General features: G+C 53.0%; 1 protein-coding gene across 1 annotated transcript; it reads left to right on the top strand.

The window, feature by feature from the left end:
* The first annotated feature begins 493 nt into the window (after positions 1–493).
* On the top strand, positions 494–20,114 carry LOC135184376 (dual specificity protein phosphatase 22-A-like). The gene is made up of 8 exons (XM_064160061.1): positions 494–552; positions 697–775; positions 2,319–2,352; positions 3,251–3,333; positions 7,700–7,749; positions 13,229–13,303; positions 14,068–14,239; positions 19,602–20,114. The coding sequence occupies exons 2-8, from the start codon at positions 755–757 to the stop codon at positions 19,806–19,808; spliced, it is 642 nt and encodes a 213-aa protein (XP_064016131.1). The 5' UTR covers positions 494–552; positions 697–754; the 3' UTR covers positions 19,809–20,114.
* The last annotated feature ends 303 nt before the right edge of the window (positions 20,115–20,417 follow it).

The raw sequence follows: 20,417 nt of genomic DNA, 5'->3' as shown, positions 1-20,417 counted from the left end.
CTCTGCTCTTTGTGCAGCTCCTGTCTCTTGCTGGCTGATGGGGTTGAGCTGAGAGGGGAGTGGTGAGCTGCTGGGTGTATCTGCTTTGCAAATTGGTGTTTGGAAGCATCTGCTGGAATCACAGAGCTGCTTTACAGCTCCCCTTACCTCCCTTCCTGGAAGGAGGAGGAGACGGGCTTATCCTCTATGCTCCATTAGTTGCACATTGCTTTTGGCATGCTCTGGTGTCCTTGTTCTGAATTCTGCTCTCCTTCCTGGGGCTGGGAGGAATTACCATGATCAAGAGATAAACCCCGTGGAGTGCAGGGCTTGGACCAGCCTGTAGCAGCTTGGGATGAAGCTTGGCGAGCATCACTGGGACAAGGGAGTCATGCCTCCCAGAAATTTCCTCATCACCCTCCCCAAAAGGCTGTGAAAGTCACAGGCAGCCTGGGAAAGAAACCTGAGCCTCACCATGGCCCTGAAGCTTATTCCACCCTCTTCTGCCCAGCACCAGCCACTCTCCTCGATCCCTTTCTCCTGCCAGAGCCCTGCCAGCGCAGCCCAAAGCCGGTAAGTAAGCTGAGTTTGCTGGTGCTCTAAGCTCCCCTTCTGGCACATTTTCCCTCTTTGTCCTGCTCTTGGCAGAGGGATGTGTGGTTGAAGGGGCATGAGATCTCACCATCCTGTCTGGGATTTTCGGGTGTTTATTTGCAGATAGCCTTGGATACTGAGAGGCCACCTCAGTCCCTGCCCTGGGGAGGAGAAAAAAATCATGGGGACTGGAATGAGCAAGGTACTGGAGGATGCTGGTCAGTATGTCCCCCCTGGGCTGGACCTGTCTTCTGCAGCACAGTGGGATGCTCATTCCCAGACCACCACAATGTCCTAAATACAACCATTTGCATCTTCCTTTTCTCATTCCTCTTTGAAACTTCAAAGAAAGGAATTGAGAGAGCAGTGAACCCTGGGCTTATATATAACTGAGGCAGTGAGCTGAGTGCCTGCAGATGTCAGAAAGGTGACAGCTGGCTTTAGATGCTCACCACTTCAGTGGTTACGTTTGTGACGTTACTGTCCTGAGGACTGACGAGGGTCCCTGCAGGGAAATGTCCTCCTCTTACCACCCTTGGGATGTGTGTGTGCCTTGTGAGGAGGGGGTGTGAGGTTTTGCTGCTGCTGCTGAACTCCAGGGCTGGCAGAGGGTATTGATTTCTGCTCTGTCCTTAAATAACCGCTCGGTATTTGTGCTCTCCAGCTTAAAATTAGACTCTGAGACAACAACAGAGAGACCAGACCAGGGCAAACTTTCTCTGTGTGGCTTTGGTGTGACTTAACACTGAGCTTTAACCCCCTGCAGATAACACCCCAATCTTCAAAGTGGCTTTTATAGCCTACTCAAGAGCTGCCAAATGCTCTTGGGGGAGCCCTTTGGTAAGGACTGGGCTGCATTTGTGGTGCAGGATCCAGCTTCGACTTGATGAGACACAGGCTTTGACATTCCTTTTTTAGTGGTAACAGTTTGTGCTGGGCACAGATGTTTGTTGAATCCAGGTGTCTGCACCCCAGGAGCAGGCTGGGGTTCAGCTGAGTGATAAAGGTGGGCTGGATGCGACTCAGTGCTGTTGAAAGTCCTTCTAGGGCCTCTCAAACCAGGTGTTTTCTGCCAGATGGGTGCAAGCAAGTCCAGCTGGTAATCAGCTCTTCCTTTATGTGCCCCTGGAAAGAGCTCTGTTAGGCTCTTACAGCCCATAAATCCTATGAGCTGCCTCTTTTTCTCCTTCATAATCCTGCAGCAGTGAGTTGGAGTCTGAATTTGCATATCTGATGGTACTTACTGCTATATCCTGGCCAGAAAAGGCTTATAAATAGCCTCTGCCTCTGCCCGTTGCTCTGCTGCTGGCAGTGGCAACCTTTGAAACTATTTGCTGGAGGTGGTTGCTATAGAACAGCAAAACAAACCCAAGCTGCAGCAGAGTTGATCTGCTTCCAGGAAGTGTGTGTGGGTCCTTGCTGGAGCTCTCCCTTGAAGGAGGAGGCTGGGGTAGGCTGAGCTGTCTGGGGAATCCACCCCTCAGCAGTGCCTTTCACAGAGCAAAGACAGCTCCCTTCCACTTATGGGTTGAGTTTTCATGAGCTCTGCACTCCTGCAGGGGTCTGGGCTGGTGGTTTGAGTGGGCTCAGCCTTAATGAGGATGATTTGTTAATGAGGTGCCTGGTTTATCACTGCCTGGGGAGTTGGGTGTCCTGCTGGTACCACAACGTGATGCTCCTGCCATGGTGGCTGCATGTTGTGCCTGGTGCTGTCTGAAATCTCTCTCCTTTCTGTCACCTCCCAGGTTGTCAAAGGCCTCTACCTTGGGAATATCCGTGGTGAGTTCTTTCCCTGCTTCACCTCCACATCATTGTGGGATCCCTGGGCAGCCCTTCTCCTTGAAGAGGACCTTGTGCCTGCTCCTAGCTGTGCACTTTAGCATCTTCTGGAGATCCAAACCTCCCCAAAAAGCCCCATCCCCAAGTTACCCAGTGCAGCTTTAGCCCAGGAAAAGGACATCCCTGGGGACAATCAGCAGCCATGCTGAAGCTCTAACCCCTGGCATGGCTGCAAACCTCCCCTGTGTTTGCTGAGACAACAGAGTAGGACAATGCCTGGCTTTCACACTGGTACCTCTGAGCCCATGAGGAGCAGGGTGAAGCTTGGGTTTCACCCAACAGCAAGGGCACAGCAACCTTTTCCAAGTCAGCAGTTTCATTTCTGATTTGGGGGTGGCTTTTAGGAGGATTTGGCTTTGAGGCAGATGCACCACAGAATCCTGGAATTGTTTGGTTTGAAAGAGACCTTCGAGATCAAATCCAAACATTAGCTCAGCACTGCCAGGTCACTATTAAACCATGTCCCTCAGCACCACATCTACACAGCTCACAGCTTTCAAATCCCTCCAGGGCTGGAGAGTCCACCACTGCCTTGGGCAGCCAGGTCCAGGCCTTGATAGCTCTCAAGGGGAGGAAATTTTTCCACATGTCCAACCTAAACACTTCTTGGTGCAACTTGAGGCTGTTTCCTCTTGTCATGTCACTTGTTCCTTGGGAGCAGAGGCTGACATTGCTAAGCATGGTCCCCTTCCTGCATCGTGCAGGGTGACAAGCAGCGGGAAGGGGTTGGCAGTGGGCTCCAGAGGCTGGGGGCAGTGAATGTGGGTTGCTGATGAGTGGTTGCTTGAGTAGATCTCCCAGGAGAGCAGGTGACTCTACATGCTGCTTCTGTTTCCAGACTCTGAGGACCGAGATAATCTGCTCAAGAACGGAGTGACTCACATCCTCTCTGTCCACAACAGTGCCAAGCCAGTGCTGGAGGTGAGTGTCTGAGTAGGGAGGGGCTGGAGGAGCCCCTGGAGGGATAGAAGCTGTGAAGATGAAGATAGGTGTGATGCAGAGAGGGGAGAAGCAATGCTGAAATACCCACACTGCTGGGTCCACCTCTGGAATCCTCAGCAGAGTAGAGACAAGGACTTGTTGGAGCAGGCCCAGAGGATGTCACAGCAATGGTACAAGGGCTGGAACCCCTCTGCTGTGGGGACAGGCTGAGAGTTGGGGTTCTTCAGCAGAAAGAAGAAATGTTTTCCACTGAGGGTGCTGAGATTTGGGCTCAGGTTGCTCAGAGAGGTGGGAGATGCCCCCTCCCTGGAATCATTCCAGCTCAGGTTGTTTGGGGATCTGAACAACCTGTTGCAGTTGCAGATGTCCCTGCTGACTGCAGGGAAGATCCCTTCCCACCCAACCCAGTCTTTGATTCTGTGACCCCAGTTTTGCCCCAATTTTGCCCCAGTTTGCCTCACTTTGCACCGTGCACCCGAAGGTGCTCAGCACTGGCGTACAGCGGAGAGGGCAGTGGGGTTTTGGTGGGGCATGGCCACCTCCTGGCTTGTCTCTTAGGGTGAGGGGGTACGACCACAGCAGTGCCAGGGCCAGGACCCGGTGGGGTGCCCGGTGCTGCCGCGGGGAGAACCACGAGAGGGCGGCGGTGCCCCGCGGATGGCAGTGCCAGAGCTGCAGCCAGCCCTGACGGGCACCGGGGTCAGGGCTCAGAGGGTCCCGGAGCAAACCCTCCAGCTCCAAGAGTGGATTCTCAGCTCACCCTGGATCTGTCTGCCCTGTCCTACCTTTGCCTGAGGACCCCTCTGCTGCAGGTGGGGGGAAACTGAGGCAGGAGAGAGCTGCCTGGTGGGGTGATGCCAGAGGTGCTGGTCAGGACTTCTGGGCAGAAATCCTGCCTGTGTGGACTCCGGGGGTGTGTGCAGCAGGAGGAAATCCCCACACTGGGGATAGAATCGTAGAAGGATGGAATTGTTTTGATTGGAATAGACCTTTAAGTCGTTGAGTCCAACTGTTAACCCAGCACTGCCAGGTCACCACCAAACTGTGTCCCCTCAGCACCACAACCCCTCCAGGGATGGGCACTCCACCCTGTACAGCCTGGTTCAAGCCTTGACAACCCTCGAGGGGAAGAAATTTTTCCTCATGTCCAACCTTAACCTCTGCTGGTGCAACCTGAGGCTGTGTCCTCTTGTTCTGTCACTTGTTCCTTGAGAGAAGAAAGCAATCACCACCTGGCTGCAACCTCCTTTCAAGGGTGCTGTAGAGAGCCAGAAGGTTACCCCTCAGCCTCCTTTTCTCCAGGCTGAACAGCTCCAGTTCCTTCAGCTGCTCCTTCTGAGTATCACAGTATCACAGTATCATCAGGGTTGGAAGAGACCTCACAGATCATCAAGTCCAACCCTTTACCACAGAGCTCAAGGCCAGACCATGGCACCAAGTGCCACGTCCAATCCTGCCTTGAACAGCCCCAGGGACGGCGACTCCACCACCTCCCCGGGCAGCCCATTCCAGTGTCTGGAGTCTTGTTCTCCAGACCCTTTGCCAGCTTTGCTGCCCTTCACTAGACATGATCCAGCACCTCAATGCCTCTCTTGGAGTGAGCAATGCAGGAGAGTCACTGCTTTGGTCCTCTGGTGACTTTATTGCTGTTCTGAGCCAGGATACTGTTGGCTGCCTTGGCCACCTGGGTAGGAACTAGCTTATCTTCAGCTGCTGTTGATGAGCATTCCCAGGTCCTTTTCCACCTGGCACTTTCCAGCTGCTCTGCCCCAAGACTGAAGCATTCGTGGGGTTGTTGTGACCTAAGTGTAGGACCTGGCACTTGGCTTTGTTGAACCTCACCCCACTGACCTTGGTGCATGGATCCAGCTTGCCCTCTGTAAATCCTCTCTATTCTGTAGCAGATCAACATTCCTGCCTAACTTGCTGTCAACTGCAAATCCAGATCATTGATGAAGATATCAAAGGGAACGGGACCCTGCAGTGAGCCCTGGGGAACCTCACTTGTGACTGGTGACTGATTGCATTTAACCCCATTCACATAACCACTGGGGCTCAACCATCCAGCCAGTTCTTAACCCAGTGAAGGGCAGACCCATCTTGCAGCCAATGGCCACATGCAGCTTGCACTTTGTCTGAGGTCCTGTGATGGTTTGGGAGTTACCTGCAAACCTCTTCCCCCTGACAATGAAACCACCCAGACTAGGACCAGCTGGCTGGAGGTTAAGGAATGAAGCTGTATTTACAGCTTAGCACAATATACAAGCAGATATATACACAAATACTCACAGCTATGTACAAGTTAAAGGTAACACAACAGCCCTCCCAGAAACCAGAGTCCCCAGGAGGGGCTCCCAACCACCCTTCCACCTTCTCCCACCCTTCTACCTTATCCCAGAGTCTGCCCTTATGTGCAAGGATCAGCAAGGGGGGTTAGAAGCAGAATGATGATTTGAGTTACACAGATCCAAGCAGAGCAGCAGAAGTCCAGGGAGAAAACCCAGACACCAACTCTGACAGACAGAGACTGCCTTGTCTGTGTTTGCATCCTTGCTTTTGTACACCTCAGCAAGTGAAGCAGGCATCAGCATTGTTTCCTTTTCACAGCCTATGATCTAACTTTTCTCATTAACATGTTCCAATTAGCCCCAAACCAGCACAGATCCACTGCCATCTCCCATGAGGTGAAGAGGGCTGCTTGGACCCCTCATGCTTTGGGTCTATGATGGTCAGGGAAGTGTCAAACTGAGTCTCTTTCCCCATTAAGGCATTAAGTAATGTGGAGAAGGAAGGAGGCTGCACAAAGCTGGTGCAGAGAAACGGCTGCTGGCTGGAGAAAGGGCAGCAGCTGGGGCTGGAAGGACTTGAGGCATGGCCAGACGGGTAGCAAACCACACAGTGAGCTTACAACACGGAGCAAGCCTTGGGGCTGGTGGAAAGGGGAACCGGAAAGGCATGGTGGGTTGAGCAATGTGTCAATCACAGCCCTGCGTTGGGAACCGCAAACCCCAGCACCGTTCCCATGCATGGCCCAGATCCCCGAGCTGGGATGGGGACACCTGGGTCCGTGGGGAAGGGGAAGCTGCTGGCAGCCTGGCAGTTAATCCAGGATCAGAGTGTGGGTAAGGGTTTGGGGAGGAGTGAGGTCACTTTGGCTGCTCTGCTGGTTGACACGGTGGCTTTGCTGATGGGCTGGTTCTCCTTGCCACGGGGAGGTTGGGCCGTTGGCAGGCATGACATGGTGCAGCCAGATTTTGGGAAGCCACAGCCCATCATGGCTCATCCCACAAAACCTGCTGGTGCTTGTTTGCTGCTCACAGCGCCCTTGCTTGGTGCATGGTTCCCTTCAACCATGCCCTGCGTGTCAGGGAGCCGTGGTTTGGAGATGTGGATGAGGAACCTGCTGGCTGTGTTTCCCCCTCTGCCCCAGCCTTTCCTGCAGCTTCTCCGGGTGGGGAGCAGCTGGCTGGCACGCCATGGGGAGCTGGCAAGTGCCACATGGCTGCAGCACCATGTCCCCATCCCACGAGAGGCTGCAGGATGGCAAGGAGGGACTGGGAGGGGTGAACGTGATGGAGAAGTCATGCATGGGAAAGCCCTCCTGCACTCATCCACACCATGTGGCTCTTTCCAGTATGGGAATAACCCTGTGGCCATCCCACTCTGCCCATTCCCTCTTTAAGTAATGGACTTTTCCCAGCCTCCTGGTTTGCCCCAGGCTGGAGTGAAAAAAGGGTGGACCATGGGTTTTGGCTGCATCAGTCTGGGAGGGACTGCAGTGGCAGAGGGGAGCTGGTGGAGATAGGGCAGCTCCTGGTGCTGGATTTCAGCCCTGGCTGGCAGTATTTCCCCCCATTTCACTGAGGACAGAAAAAACAAGCCAAACAAACAACAATTAAATGAAGAGGATCTAATTTTAGCTCAGAAGAGGGAGGATCAAGGAAGCAACATTTTAGAGAAAGGAATCTGATCTACACCAACATGCAGCAGGATGATTTATGGTGTATTAAAAGGACCAGGAGGAAATAACTCCTTGACAAGAGCGACTTCATCAGTGCCTGTTCTCACACATCTTCCTGACAGGGCTTGCTGCTTGAGGCCCCAGGAAAGGGGTGGCTCAGTTTTAGGGAGGTCCTGAGCATTGTTCCCCATAGCCTGGCCTCTCCACTGGGAATTAAGAGTGAGATAACCCAAGGTGGGATGGATGTGACCCAGCACAGTATTCAAAAGTAGAATGTGGCTTTTCCCTCACCAAAGGGTCAGCTGGGGAGAAGGAAAAGAGAGACATGGGGGATTTTGTGGTTCATGGAGGTATCTTACCAGTGTGATCATCCTTGTCTTGCAGGGCATGACCTATCTCTGTATCTCTGCTTCGGATTCATCAAGTCAAAACCTGTAAGTTGTTGGCCATCCTTTGCTCTCCCAGCATCTTGTGTTGGTAGCTGCTGGTCACTAAAAGCTTAGGTTCTGCAGGATGAAGCTTCAGGCCACTCATGCTGTGAAAACTTCACGTCACTGAGAGGCTTGGGAGAAGCTGTGACTCATTCCCACCTCATAAATGGCATTTGTAGGGCTTAAATTCCCTTTGTGTGTTTGTGGTCAGTACATTTTACTTTCCATCAGATTCAGGATTATTCTGCTGGTCATAGATGAAAGTTGGCCCATTTTTCATTGGTTTAGAAAGGCAACAAATTGTGTTGTTTTCCCCCAGATGTTCTCCTTGGAAAGAGACATAAAACATTTGTTAAAATCAATGTTCCCCCCCCCTACAAAGGGTAGGTACTCATATGTCCTTTAAGGATGTTCTTGACATAGAGGTGGTGAGAGGTGCTGCAAGGAAGCCCCAGATGTTGATGGGATGTGGTGCTGGGGTGTGATGGGTGTAGGTACTGCTGTTGCTGGCTTGGGGGTGTGTGTGTCACAGCACCCTGCTGCTGCTTTGGGTGCTGGCACTCCATAAGCCATCCACTGCAACCAGAAAATGGATGACTGAGGCAGCTCCATGGTGATGTCTCCAACTGTGATGGTTTGGGTGTTACCTGCACCCCCCCACACTTAAGAAAATCACCCAGGCTAGACTCAGTGGCTGGAAATCAAAGAATTTGAGCTTTGTATTTACAGCTTAGCACAATATACAAGCAGATATTTAGAATATGTACAGCTATAGACAGAAACAGACAAGTTAAAAAGTAATGCAGAAATACACCACCAGGATCCCCAGCAGGGGCTCCCAACCACCCTCCCACCTTCTTCCCACCCCTCTACCTTATCCCAGACTTTGCCTTATGTTCAAGGTGAGTTTGGAGGATGGGCCAGAGGGGTTAGGAAACAGAAGGATTAGTTAGGCAGCAAGCTTTAAAGAGAAGTGCATGCAGCCAGAGCCAGAGAGCAACTCTGTTATCTATGTCGGTGTTACAATCATAGAATCAGTCAGGGTTGGAAGGGATCACAAGGATCATCTAGTTTCAACCCCCCCTGACATGGGCAGGGACACCCTACCCTAGAGCAGGCTGCCCACAGCCCCATCCAGCCTGGCCTTAGACACCTCCAGGGATGGGGCCTCAACCACCTCCCTGGGAAACCTATGCCAGCCTCTCACCACTCTCATGCTCAACAACTTCCTCCTCATGTCCAGCCTGAATCTCCCCACCTCCAGCTTTGCTCCATTCCCCCCCAGTCCTGTCACTCTCTGATAGCCTGAAAAGTCCTTCCCCAGCTTTTTTGTAGGCTCCCTTCAGATACTGAAAGGCCACAATAAGGTCACCTGGGAGCCTCTTCTTCTTGTTCTTATCCATCTCAGCAAGCCTATGAGTGCAGCAGACATCATCACTGTTTCCTTTTCATGGCCTATGATCTAATTCCTCTCACCAAAATATCCCAGCTAGGCTCAGACTAGCACTCCAACCTGCCCTGCCTCTGGGCAACTCCAGCTCACACAAACAGACTGAAGAGCTCAGGAGTCCCTGATGATAACTTCCAGTTAGATGACCTCTCAGTGCTGGAAAGTGGAGAGCCATCTCTAAGCCTGGGTCTTCTTCTGTACCCAGGTGATCCCTTGTGCTACTTGGGGAGCATGATGAGGCTGAGTAGCGTCCAAGGAAAAGGTGCAGAGAGTAAATCAGGACTCAGCATTGCTCAGCTCCCTTTAAGTCTCAGGTGTCCACACCAAAACAAGATTCTATGCAGCAACAGGGGCATGAAGAAGAGTGCAGTCAGCAGTTTAAGGGAGGTTATGTCTTAGTGAGGCTGCATCTGAAGAAGTGAGTCCAGTTCTGAGCTCCCCAGTCCAAAAGATTGAGGGAACTACTAGAGAGTCCAGCAGAGGCTATGAAGATGCTGATGGAACTGGAGCATCTCTGTGAGGAGGAAAGACTGAGAGTCCTGGGGCTGTTTAGCCTGCAGAGGAGCAGCCTGAGAGGGGATCTGATCAATGCTTAGCAAGAGATAAAGGGTGGCAGGCAAGACACGGGGCCAGGTTCTCTCCAGTAATGCTCAGAGATGGGGTAGGGGGCAATGGGCACAGACTGCCCAGGGAGGTGGTGGAGTCATTGACCCTGGAGGTGTTGAAGCAAAGCCTGGAGGGGGCACTTAGTGCCATGGTCTAGTTGACTGGATAGGGCTGGGTGCTAGGTTGGACTGGATGAGCTTGGAGGTCTCTTCCAACCTGGTTGATTCTACGACTGGAACCCAGGAAGTTCCATCTGAACCTGAGGAGAACCTGCTTTGCTGTGAGGGTGCTGGAGCCTTGGAGCAGGCTGCTCAGAGAGGTTGTGAAGTCTCCTTCTCTGGAGAGGTTCCAAGCCTGCCCAGACATTGTGCTCCTGGGCAAGCTGCTGTGGGTGACCCTGCTTCACAAAGAGGGGCTGTAATAGATGACCTCCAGACATCCCTTCCAACCCCAGGGCGATGGGATTTTTCTCACCCATCAAACCCTAGAAAGGAGCAAAACTTCCCACGCAGTGGCTGGCCTGAGCCCTGCGGAGGTTTCCCAGCATCCTTGGGAGCAGCAGTGCCCGGGGGTGTGATTCTGCTTGCTCATGCTGCTGCTGAGGGGAAAGAAGCAGCTTTACAAGAAAGCCCTGCCTCAGCAAGAGCTGTTTTTTCTGCCTGCTCTTTTTTTCTCTTCTCTTGCTTCTCTGCATTTGTGGCATGTCTGCTAAAAGGGAAAAAATAAAGGAGGGGGTGGGGAAGACAGGGCTGGCTGTCGGCAGGAAGATGTGTTCAAGGAACTATTTTCTGCCTGTCAGTGTTTGCCTTGGATTTCACAATCCTCCTGAAATTCATGTGCTGCTGGGGAGGTGCTTGTGAGTCGGGACCTCAGCGGCTCTCAGCGTTGCCAGGCGTCATGCTGCAATCCCACACTTCCCGGCTGGAAAACTACGGGGAGACCTTTCCTCTGGTTGGCTGCATGCAGGGAGGAGGGGAACCCACACCATGAAGTGAGTGAGGGTGGATGAAGTAACCAAACTGCTCACTTCACTCCGGGATGAGTTGGAAAGAGCAACATTGTGTGGGCTAGAGGCTGGTATGAAGCGTGCCAAGGGAGCTAGATGTGAGAGCCTCATGTTCTTGCAAGCAAAGTGCTTCCTTGCTGGTCCCAGCCAAGGGGCTGGAGTGGGCTGGGATCTGGAGAGCTTCATCCTGTGAAGCAACATGTGCAGGCCCTGAGAGATGCTGCCTGCTTTGTGAAGATGAATAAGGCAAGGAGAAATCCTCTGGGACAAACTTGAGGGAGGGAAAGCCCCCCAGGACAAACTTTAGGGAGGGAAAGCTCCCCCCCTCCAAAATGATGCTCTCTTTGTTATGGTGGCTGAGGAGGCACGTTTGTAGCCTACAAGGAGTGATGGACTGATGACCACCCCAGGGGAAGTTGTCCCCACTCTTGAAGGTTTAAAAGAAGCAGAGATGTGGTACTGAGAGACAAGGTTTAGCAGCAGATTTGGTAGAGTTAGAGAATGGTTGGACTCATGACCTTAGGATCATTTCCTTTAGAAAAGACTGTTAAGATTCTGTCTCCTTCCAGGGCTGAGAGGTTCAATGCTCTTAGTATGAACACACAGATTCATAGAATTGTTTGGCTGGAAGAGACCTTAAAGATCATTTAATTCCAATCCCCCTGCCATGGGCAGAGACACCTTCCACTAGACCAGGTTGCTCCAGGCCTCATGAACAACAACATGCAGCTGGTGAGGGGTTTGAAGATCATTTTATGAGGAGGAGCTGTGGGAGGTGGAATCATTTAGCCTGAAGAAGCAGAGGGAGACCTCATTGCTTTCTACAGCTCCCTGAAAGGAGGATGCAGTGAGGTAGGTGTTGGGCTCTTCTCCCTAGTGTCAGGTAATACATACATCTTCAAAGACTCCTTGACTTTTCATCCTAGGCAGCAGAATCCTCTGCTGTTTCTGAATATGTTCTGAATTGGTGTCTTAGAAGGCACCTGAGTGCTGCCATTCCAAGGCAGGGTGATGAGCAGCATCCCCTTCTGTCCTCATTCCAGGGAAGGGTGAAGACAATCCCCTTCCATGGGCCAGCAGGGATGGGGGAGGTGTTGGAGGCTTCTGCCCTGTTTCTGCAGAGAAGCCAGCTGGGAGTGAGCCCTCGAAGAGGGTCACATGGGGAATAACTCTGTAGTAGTTCATGGCTCATGTAATAGCTCATAGCTCAGCTTCTGAGAAACAAGGAAGGCTCTGCAGATGCACACCCACCCCATCACATGGAGGCAGGGGAAGTTGGACACCAGCGCTGGGGCAGAGGTGATGCTGGCTCCTGTGCTGGCTGCTGGGCAGCTCTGGATCAGCTGTGCCAAAGGGGGCTCCTCCTCCTCTCCCCAAAAAAGCCGAGGGCTGTGTGTTCAGGGAGCCCAGCAGCAGTGCAGGTTAGCCAGCATCAGGTGTTCTGCCTCAAAGCTGCCCCAAGGCTTGGTTGGGACTGCGAGGATGAGCAGGGATGTGCAATACTGATTTCAAACCCATGCTGGGGACATGAATGTCTGTCTTAGTGTGGGCTTTTGGAGATGCCTGCTGTCTTCAGCAGGGGTCAGCAGCAGCTGTCAGCTTCCTGTGAAGTGGTGAGAGGGAGGGATGGGTCTCATCACAGCCTGCACAAGCCTCCCACGATCTACCTTCTCTGCACATATGGAGTTATTTAGCCTGGTTTCTAGGTCTCCATGCCTTCAAAGAGATGGGTGCTACTCATAGTGCTGAGCATCCAGGTCAGAAGAAGAGAAGCACCATAGCATCCAGAAAGCCCTGGCTCCTTGCCCTGCCCCATTTTTGCTGCAAACCCCACTGGTTTATGGCTAAAAAATTCTCTCTGCCTCGCTGATTATGCTTTGAATAATGCAGGACAGCTGGTGTTGTCCCTGGTAGCCCTACCTCTCTGACATGGACATCTTGCTGTGCCCTCTCTGTGGTCAGAAGAGACTGGAGAGGCTGCTGGAGATGAGGAGGGGAGGAGAGCTGCACCATTTTTTGGGACTTTGTCCCTATCTTCCCCCCCTCACCATCATCTTTCCCTTTGAAGGAACTGAGTAGTTTTGGCATCGTTTGGGAATTAGGGCTGAGCTGATTGCTCAGGAGAAGTGGGGATGTGGCACAAGGTGACACCTTGCCCTGGATGCTGCCTCCGTGGGGTCCTCCCTGAGGTGGTTTAGTTGATGTCATCATCCCCTTCCTGGTCCCTTAGGAGACAGGAAATCCCTCAGAAAGTCTCCCAGATCGTGTCCTTCCTGGCAGATGAAGATCATTCCTTCCACCTTCTCCTGGTGGAGGAAGGATCTGTGGCTCCAGGGTGGTGAGTAGCCCGTGGAGGGGGACACAAGCGTTGCTGGTGTGGCCGGGTGCCCATCCTCACCTCCCTGCCTGTCTCCTTGCAGGTTGCAGCACTTTAAGGAGTGTATCAAGTTCATCCACGAATGCCGGCTCGGCGGGGGAGGCTGCCTCGTCCATTGGTAGGAGCTGCTGTCACTGCCCTGTATCCCTGGTCCTCCTCTGGGGGGTGGGGATGGGCTTCCAAAATGTGTCCTGGGCACTGCCAAGACCCATGGGAACGGGTGGTCGATCTGTGCACTGCAAGCATGAACACCCAGCGAGGTGGGACAGGGGAAAGTCACCTGCCTGGGGCTACTAGCAGTGACCCGTGGCCATGTAGCTCCTTATGCCCAGCCAGTCCACGGCTGGTGAATGCTACTAGCACCCAAGTGAGAGGCACTGCCTGTGCAATCACAGAACCATAGAATTGTTTTGGTTGGAAGAGACCTTTCAGATCATCGAGTCCAACCATTAACCCAGCATTGCCAGGTCACTACTAAACCATGTCCCTCACCACCACATCTCCATGGCTTTTCAATCCCTCCAGGGGTGGGGGACTTCACCACTGCCCTGGGCAGCCTGGGCCAGCGTCTGACAACTCTTTCAGGGAAGAAATCGTTCCTCATACCTAACCTAAACTCCTCCTGGTGCAACTTAAGGCCATTTCCTCTTGTCCTATCACTTGTTCCTTGAAAGAAGGTATCGATCACTACCTGGCTCTGACCTCCTTTCAGGGAGTTGTAGAGAGCCCAAAGGTCTGCCCTCAGCCTCCTCTTCTCCAGGCTGAACAACCCCAGTTCCTTCAGCCACTCCTCATAAGATGCATCCCACTGGGGTCCCTTGCCTCAGCAGCCTCCATGGTGAGAATATCTGTCCCTGACACTGCTCTTTCACCCCTTGCCAGCCTGGCTGGGGTCTCACGCAGCACCACCATCCTGGTGGCTTACCTGATGACGGTGACCGAGCTCAGCTGGGAGACCTGCCTGGCTGCCACCAGGGCTGTGCGCTCCTACGTCAGCCCCAACTTTGGCTTCCAGCAGCAGCTGCAGGAGTACGAGGTGACCTTGCTGCAGGAGGTACATCCCGTGTAGACATACCCTTAGAGATGTGGTGGGGGGTGGGGGCAGTTTGCAAGCATGCACAGCTCTTTTGTGCGCAGCTCTCTGCAGGGACCAGCTGCCTGCCTGAGGTGGCCTTGTGCAGACTATTTATTGCCTGGGGGATTTTGGGGTTTGCATGCTGAAAAAAAAATAGTTAAAACAAAAAAGGGAAGTGCCTGGACACTCTGAGGTTGCTCTTAAAACAAGCTCTTTAAAGCCCCAGCACTTGACTCAAGAGCTCAGTTAGGATTTAGCAGGAGGGATGGGTGAGTAACAGGTCCTCCAGAAGCCTGAGAAAGGGGGAGCTGGAAGTTGGAAAGTGGGAGAGGAAAGGTTCTTAGGAGAGGTCTCTAGATGTCTGGGCATGCTTGGATCCAGCTGGGGTTTCTCTGACAGCAAGTCCTCACAGAACCATAGAATGGCTTGAGCCGGAAGGGATCGTGGTGATCATCCAGCTCCTACCCCCCTGCCACAGGCAGGGACACTTCCTAAGAGACCAGGCTGCTCAAAGCCTCATCCAGCCTGCTCTTAAACACCTTCAGAGATGAGGTATCCACACCTTCTTCAGTCAACCCATTCCAGTATTTTACCATCCTCATAGTAAAGAACTTCTTCCTAATGTCCAACCTACATTTGCCCTGCTCCACTTTAAAACAATTGTCCCTCTACAGCTCTCCTTAGCCCCCTTCAAGTACTGGAAGACCTCTGTAAGGTCTCCCCAGAGCCTTCTCTTGTCCAGGCTGAACAGACTCAACTCCCTCAGCCTGTCCTCAGGTTCTAGTCTTCTGATTATCTTTGTGGCCTTCCTCTGGATCTTCTCCAAGAGATCCATGTCCTTCTTGTATTGGGGGCTCCAGGGCTGGACACAGTACTCCAAGTGAGGGTCTTACAAGAGCAGAATAGAGGGTAAGAATCACCTCCCTTGACCTGTTGCCCACACTTCTTTTGATGCAGCCCAGGATACAGATTGGCTTTTTGGGCAGCCAATGCGTGTTGCTGGCCCTTGTCAGGCACCTCATCAAACAGCATCTCCAAGTCCTTCTCTGTAGGACTGCCCACCTCAGCCTAGAGGTAGGCAGCAGATGGGAGCAAGTGTTGCTGGAGAAATTATCCTCTTTCCTCCCCAAAATGATGCTGAGCAGCTGGTCTTAGGAGAGCAGAAGCTCTGGCTAAGTGGGTTCCTGTTCTGTGCAAAGGAGGGATGATGTAGCTGAGCTGCATGCTGGCAGCTGGGAGTGACAGCAGCATGTTGAATGGGAAGAGGAGTGTCGCAGAGATCAGAGCTGCACTTTTGACCCAGAAAGACTTTGAAAGCAAAGGAAGAGGCCTTTAAAAGCATTGCTCCCACTCAGATCCCAGCTGCTCTCCGGCCTCCCATGTTGGACTTTGCTCCTCCACCCAGTCCTGGGCTCTGAAGCAAGGGATCAGGATCTGACACTGTCCCGGGTGGGGGGCACATAGAGCAGCTGGTTGACAGCTGGACCTCTGCAAGGGAAGAATAACCCACAACTCAGTATGTACAAGGCGTCTCACAGCCCATGGCAACCCTAAACTTGGTCCTGTCCCTGGAGGTGAAGCCCCCAAGCAAAGCCGCTCCAGTTACCTGCAGCCTCAAGCATCTTGCAGTGATCCCAGGGCAAATGGTGTTGAGGACCTGGTGGTCCCTCTGGCCATGCTGAGGCCTTCAGAGGAGTGTCTTTCCTCCCAGAAAATAGACAGGGACAGCATGTGACATTGACCCAAATGTCAGCCCCTTCCCCATCACTCAGTTCCCTTCCCCAGGCGGGCGCTGGAGGGACAGGCAGGCACTGTCACATGAGGGATCAGCCCTGCCCCCTTAGCAAAAGTACCCATGGAGGAGGGTGAAAAGTGGTCCAAAGGATTACAAAACACCCACAGTACTGGAGACTCCCTGAGGGACTTCCTCTGCCCAGGGCAGCTCTCCCCAAGCCTTCCCACGCTCTGGCTGTACTCTAGCACAGCCTGTGATGTGGGGGTTGCTGTGTCCCCCTGCTCCACTGGAGCTGTTCCTCCTCCTCTACAAAATCCAGGCTGGCATCAGCGGGCACCAAACTGGGCACCAAACTTCTTCCTTTCCCTGAGATACTTTTTCATCACCTCGAAGTTTCTTTGAGGGCTTTACAAAGCATTTTCCTGAACATAGCCAAGGCAGAGCCAAGGGTGGAGGCACTTGGATGTGTTTGAGCCTTGGGATTTAGGAATAGCTGCCTTTTCCTTGAACCATCCCTGTGTCCCCTGCTGCAATCTGAGGAGGGAAACTGTGGATGGATGGCTGCTTCCACAGCACCAGGGGTCAAGGCTGGGTGCCACAAGTGGGGACTGCTCTGCCATTATTCACCCACAGCTGCTTTTGAAGAAGAAGAGCCAGGATGGATGCTCCAACCTTACTTGTCTGCTCATCCCTGTGTCCTGCACCTTTGCAAGAGGAAGGGATTTGTGGGCAGGTCAACTGAAGTGGATGGCTGCAGGTCCCATGGGGTGGTGGGCACCATCATCAGGTATACCTGTGACCAGGAGCCCATGGGATTTGATGTCATGTGGTTCTTGCACCTTGCTTCAAAGAAGGTTCAGCATCATCTAATCCACACCCCATTGCAGCCAGGCAAAGAGAGTAGGTTGCCCAGAGCCCCACACAACCTGATCCAGAATGTTTTCAGGGAGGGGGCATCTACCACCTCTCCAGGCAGCCTGGGTTAGTGTTTGACCACCCTCAGTGTAAACAGCCTCTTCCTTCTATCTAGTCTAAATCTGCAAGCAGCACTTGGCTTGCTTACCTTGGCTACAGGAGGTCACACCTTGTTCCCATTTGTGGCTTTGAGGTGGATGTGTGTAAGCAGGGTGCAGGAGCATGACCTGAGCTTTAGCCTTTGCTGAGGAGAGAAAAGAGGTCAAACTTACCCATTTAGCTCAGCTCTTGTCCTGGCAGCCAGCAAGTGGAAAAGCAGTGCTTGGGATCAGACATGGATTAGGGCTGGGCAGGCTGCTCATGAGGAAAAGCTCCATTTCTTGTTGGTGAAAACCTGTCTGGAGAGGGTTGGATGTCCTGGGGATCTCCTCCCTAGGGCTGTAGGAGAGCATCTCTTGGTTTCCTCCATCTGGATCTGGGACTTCGGATGGGATCCCAGGAAGCAGAAATGGGGAAGATGCTCTCTGGGTCTGCCCAGCTGCCCCTAACCCCGTGCAACTGTGGTTTTGAGCTGGCAAATGGTTCTTATTTGGGCTAGAAGGATAAAAGGGGAAGGAAGGGACCAAGAGTAGTGGTAGATGATGGGTAAGGCTAGAAAAGGAAGTCAGTGAGTGCAGAAAACAGCACGGATGGGAGAGAGCCTATAGATAGGCATTCAGGTGATGGATCTGTCCTTCCATGTTGCTGGCACAGCACTGTGCTTCCCTCTGCCATTCCAGACGGGATGGATGCTCCTGGCCCCACGAAAAAGGAGGAGGGCAGCAACGGGTTAGTGGTCAGCACTGGAGGAAATGGGTTGTAACCACTTCTTGCTCTGGCTTTAAAGGGAAATGCCTGGCAGCAGCAGCTGGGTGCTTCCCCCGAGCTCCTGCCAGCTCCCCTCTTCCTTCACTGGATGGTGGGAGCCAGCCCCAAGGCTGAGTGCTGAGCTGTGGTGGGTGCTGAGCTGTGGTGGGTGCTGAACTTCAGTGGGTGTTGTTGATCAGGCTGACCTCCTTGTGAAGCTGCCTCCCTTTGGATGACTGGTAAGGGAGGGATGTTTTGCCCAGGAACAGCTGGCATGGACATTTGTCTCAAATCCTGTCCCAAATTCCATCCCAAATCCTTTGGCATTCATTTCCCAGGGATTCTTTTCCATCAGGAAAATCAAGAAACTGGACTCTCGGAGTGCACTTCAAGCAAGGGGTGCAGGCAGTGGGCATGCAGCAGCCCTGCTGAGTCCCACTATCTGAAGGAGGGAATTTGGGAAATGTAGACATTCCCAGTGGAAATCCTCTCTGCCAGAGCTGAATTTCCCCTGCTGCAGGAAGGAAGGATGCTGTTGAGATCAATCTCAGACATTCTCCTCTTGCAGGTCACTGTGCCTGCAGCAGCCCCAGCACAATGGGCCTGAGCTGCCCATCCCACTGCCCATCCTGCTCCTTTGCCATGAGTTTGGTGGCTCCCAGCTGTGGGGTGCTGCCATGGCACCCTGGAAAGCTGGAGTTGTTGCAGGGACAACTTACCATCTCCCTGTGGTTTCCACAGCTGCCCTCCACACCTGTTTCAGTGCTGCCTCATGTAAAGGCACTGATGATTGGTCCCTGTCTGGATCTTTTGCACCAGCAAGTGACCCACATCGTTTTTGTAAGGTGCTTGTTATTGCTGGGTGTGCTCCTACCACTCATCCCAGTAAATCCTGCTTGCTGCAGCAGCTGGTTCCCAGTTACTTACCAGGCTGCCCAGAGAGGTGGTGGATGCTCTGTTCCTGGAATTATTCCTCTCTAGTTGGAGATGTCCCCACTGACTGCATTTGGGTTGGACTAGGTGACCTTTAAAGGTCCCTTCTAACCCAAACCAGTCTGTGATTCTATAGTTAGGAAGATGGCAAATCCCTGCCTGCTCCCCATGGGCACTGGGCAAGTGGCACAGCAGGTCCTAGCCAAGCTGCCCATTTCTGCCCAAGCTGTTGCTTGCTGCAGTCTGGGCCTGTCTGGTCATTTCTCATCCCTGCAGTAATGGGAAGCATTTCTACAGATCATCTCTTGCTTCCCAGACATCTCCAGACCTCAGCCTGCTGCCAGCTGGCCCCTGGACACCAACACTCTCCTGTCACTGAAACATCCTTTGCATCTGGCTACAGTGCAGGAGAGAGATGAGAGGAACACCCCCCCCCTCTCCCCCCCAGCCACAAGAAGTTCTGTAAGCTACCCTCCATCAACATGCAAGATCTGACTTGTGGCAGTGAGTGCAGCCTGCCCCCACGCTGCCACAGCGAGGGGAAAGGGTGGGGAAGCTTTTCCCCATCCTTGGGAATTGAGGCTCACTAGGAACAGCAGCAGCTTCTTGGCAATGGCAAGTAAATGAAGCTGCCGTGGTAGCTGCAGCCAGTGTGAGAAGCTGAGCATGCTGCCAGCTCTCTGGGTCCATCTGGAACGGGATGGAGATCTGGGGAGGGCTTGGTTGAGGCAGGGAGTTGTTGCATCTCTCGCTTTGCATGTGAACTTCTGTGGAACTGTGACCTTTGTGTTTGCTGGCTGTGACTGTGATGCTGCAGGCGTTGCTCTTGCTCAACTCACTGCTTTATATCAAGGCTGGAGGTGTCTCAGCTCCTGGTGACCCCAGCAACCTCTTTTGGCTTTGTCCTGGCAGTACCGCGCCTGGATCCACCATGACTATGGCAGGAACCCATTCAAGGACCAGGAGGAGCTGCAGTGCTTGGTGGCTGCACAGGAGCAGAGGCAGAAGGAGCAGCAGCTGGGCAGCAGGGATTGTTCCTGGCACCAGTCCCCAGCTCCCACCTACCCGCTCCCCTACCACACAGGTGGCACTACCAGAAGCAGATGGATGAACAGATAAGCAGCTGCCTTCTCGCAGGCAGCCGTTGGCCCTGGGGCTTGGAAAGCTCAGTCTTCCCTTTGCCAACTGCCCCTGGGGCTTCGTGTTTAGGGCGGCAAACAGCTAGTGCCAGCCTTGACTGAGAGCCTGAGGTTTGGAACAGGGGGGGTCAGGGCTTGCACAGCCTCTTGGCTGCAAGCTCTGTGTGTATCTCTGGCGAGATGGTTAATAGATGAGAGTCTTGCTCTGTCCTGTTCCTCCACTCTGCAGTGGGTCATGGCCACTTTTCCATCACCCAAAGCAGCAGGGAACTCTTCTTTTGCTCCAACAGCACAATGGAAATGCCAAAGAAGACCTTGGAAAGCCAAAGCAGATAAGAAGAGGCCACCTTGGCAGCTAGGGACTTGATGTAGTCTGCCCCAAGAGTGATAGGTCTTGGGGTTGTGGAGGTGCTTCTGAGCCCAAATATCACCCTATGGGATGGGGACTTCAGATGCTCTTCACTGTGCTTAGCCTTTCCTGGTCCAGCCTGTCCTGGACAGATGTCTGTTTGATGTTTTTCTTATGTTCAAATTCCCCCCTCCCCAGGAGGGTGGAAATTCAGTGAGGCCAGAGCCTGTCCATCCCCAC

This window comes from Pogoniulus pusillus, chromosome 20, assembly GCF_015220805.1.
Source record: "Pogoniulus pusillus isolate bPogPus1 chromosome 20, bPogPus1.pri, whole genome shotgun sequence".
In the NCBI taxonomy this organism is placed as follows: Eukaryota; Metazoa; Chordata; class Aves; order Piciformes; family Lybiidae; genus Pogoniulus; species Pogoniulus pusillus.
The sequence above is the reverse complement of the archived record's forward strand: the minus strand, read 5'-3'. Positions and strand labels throughout refer to the sequence as shown.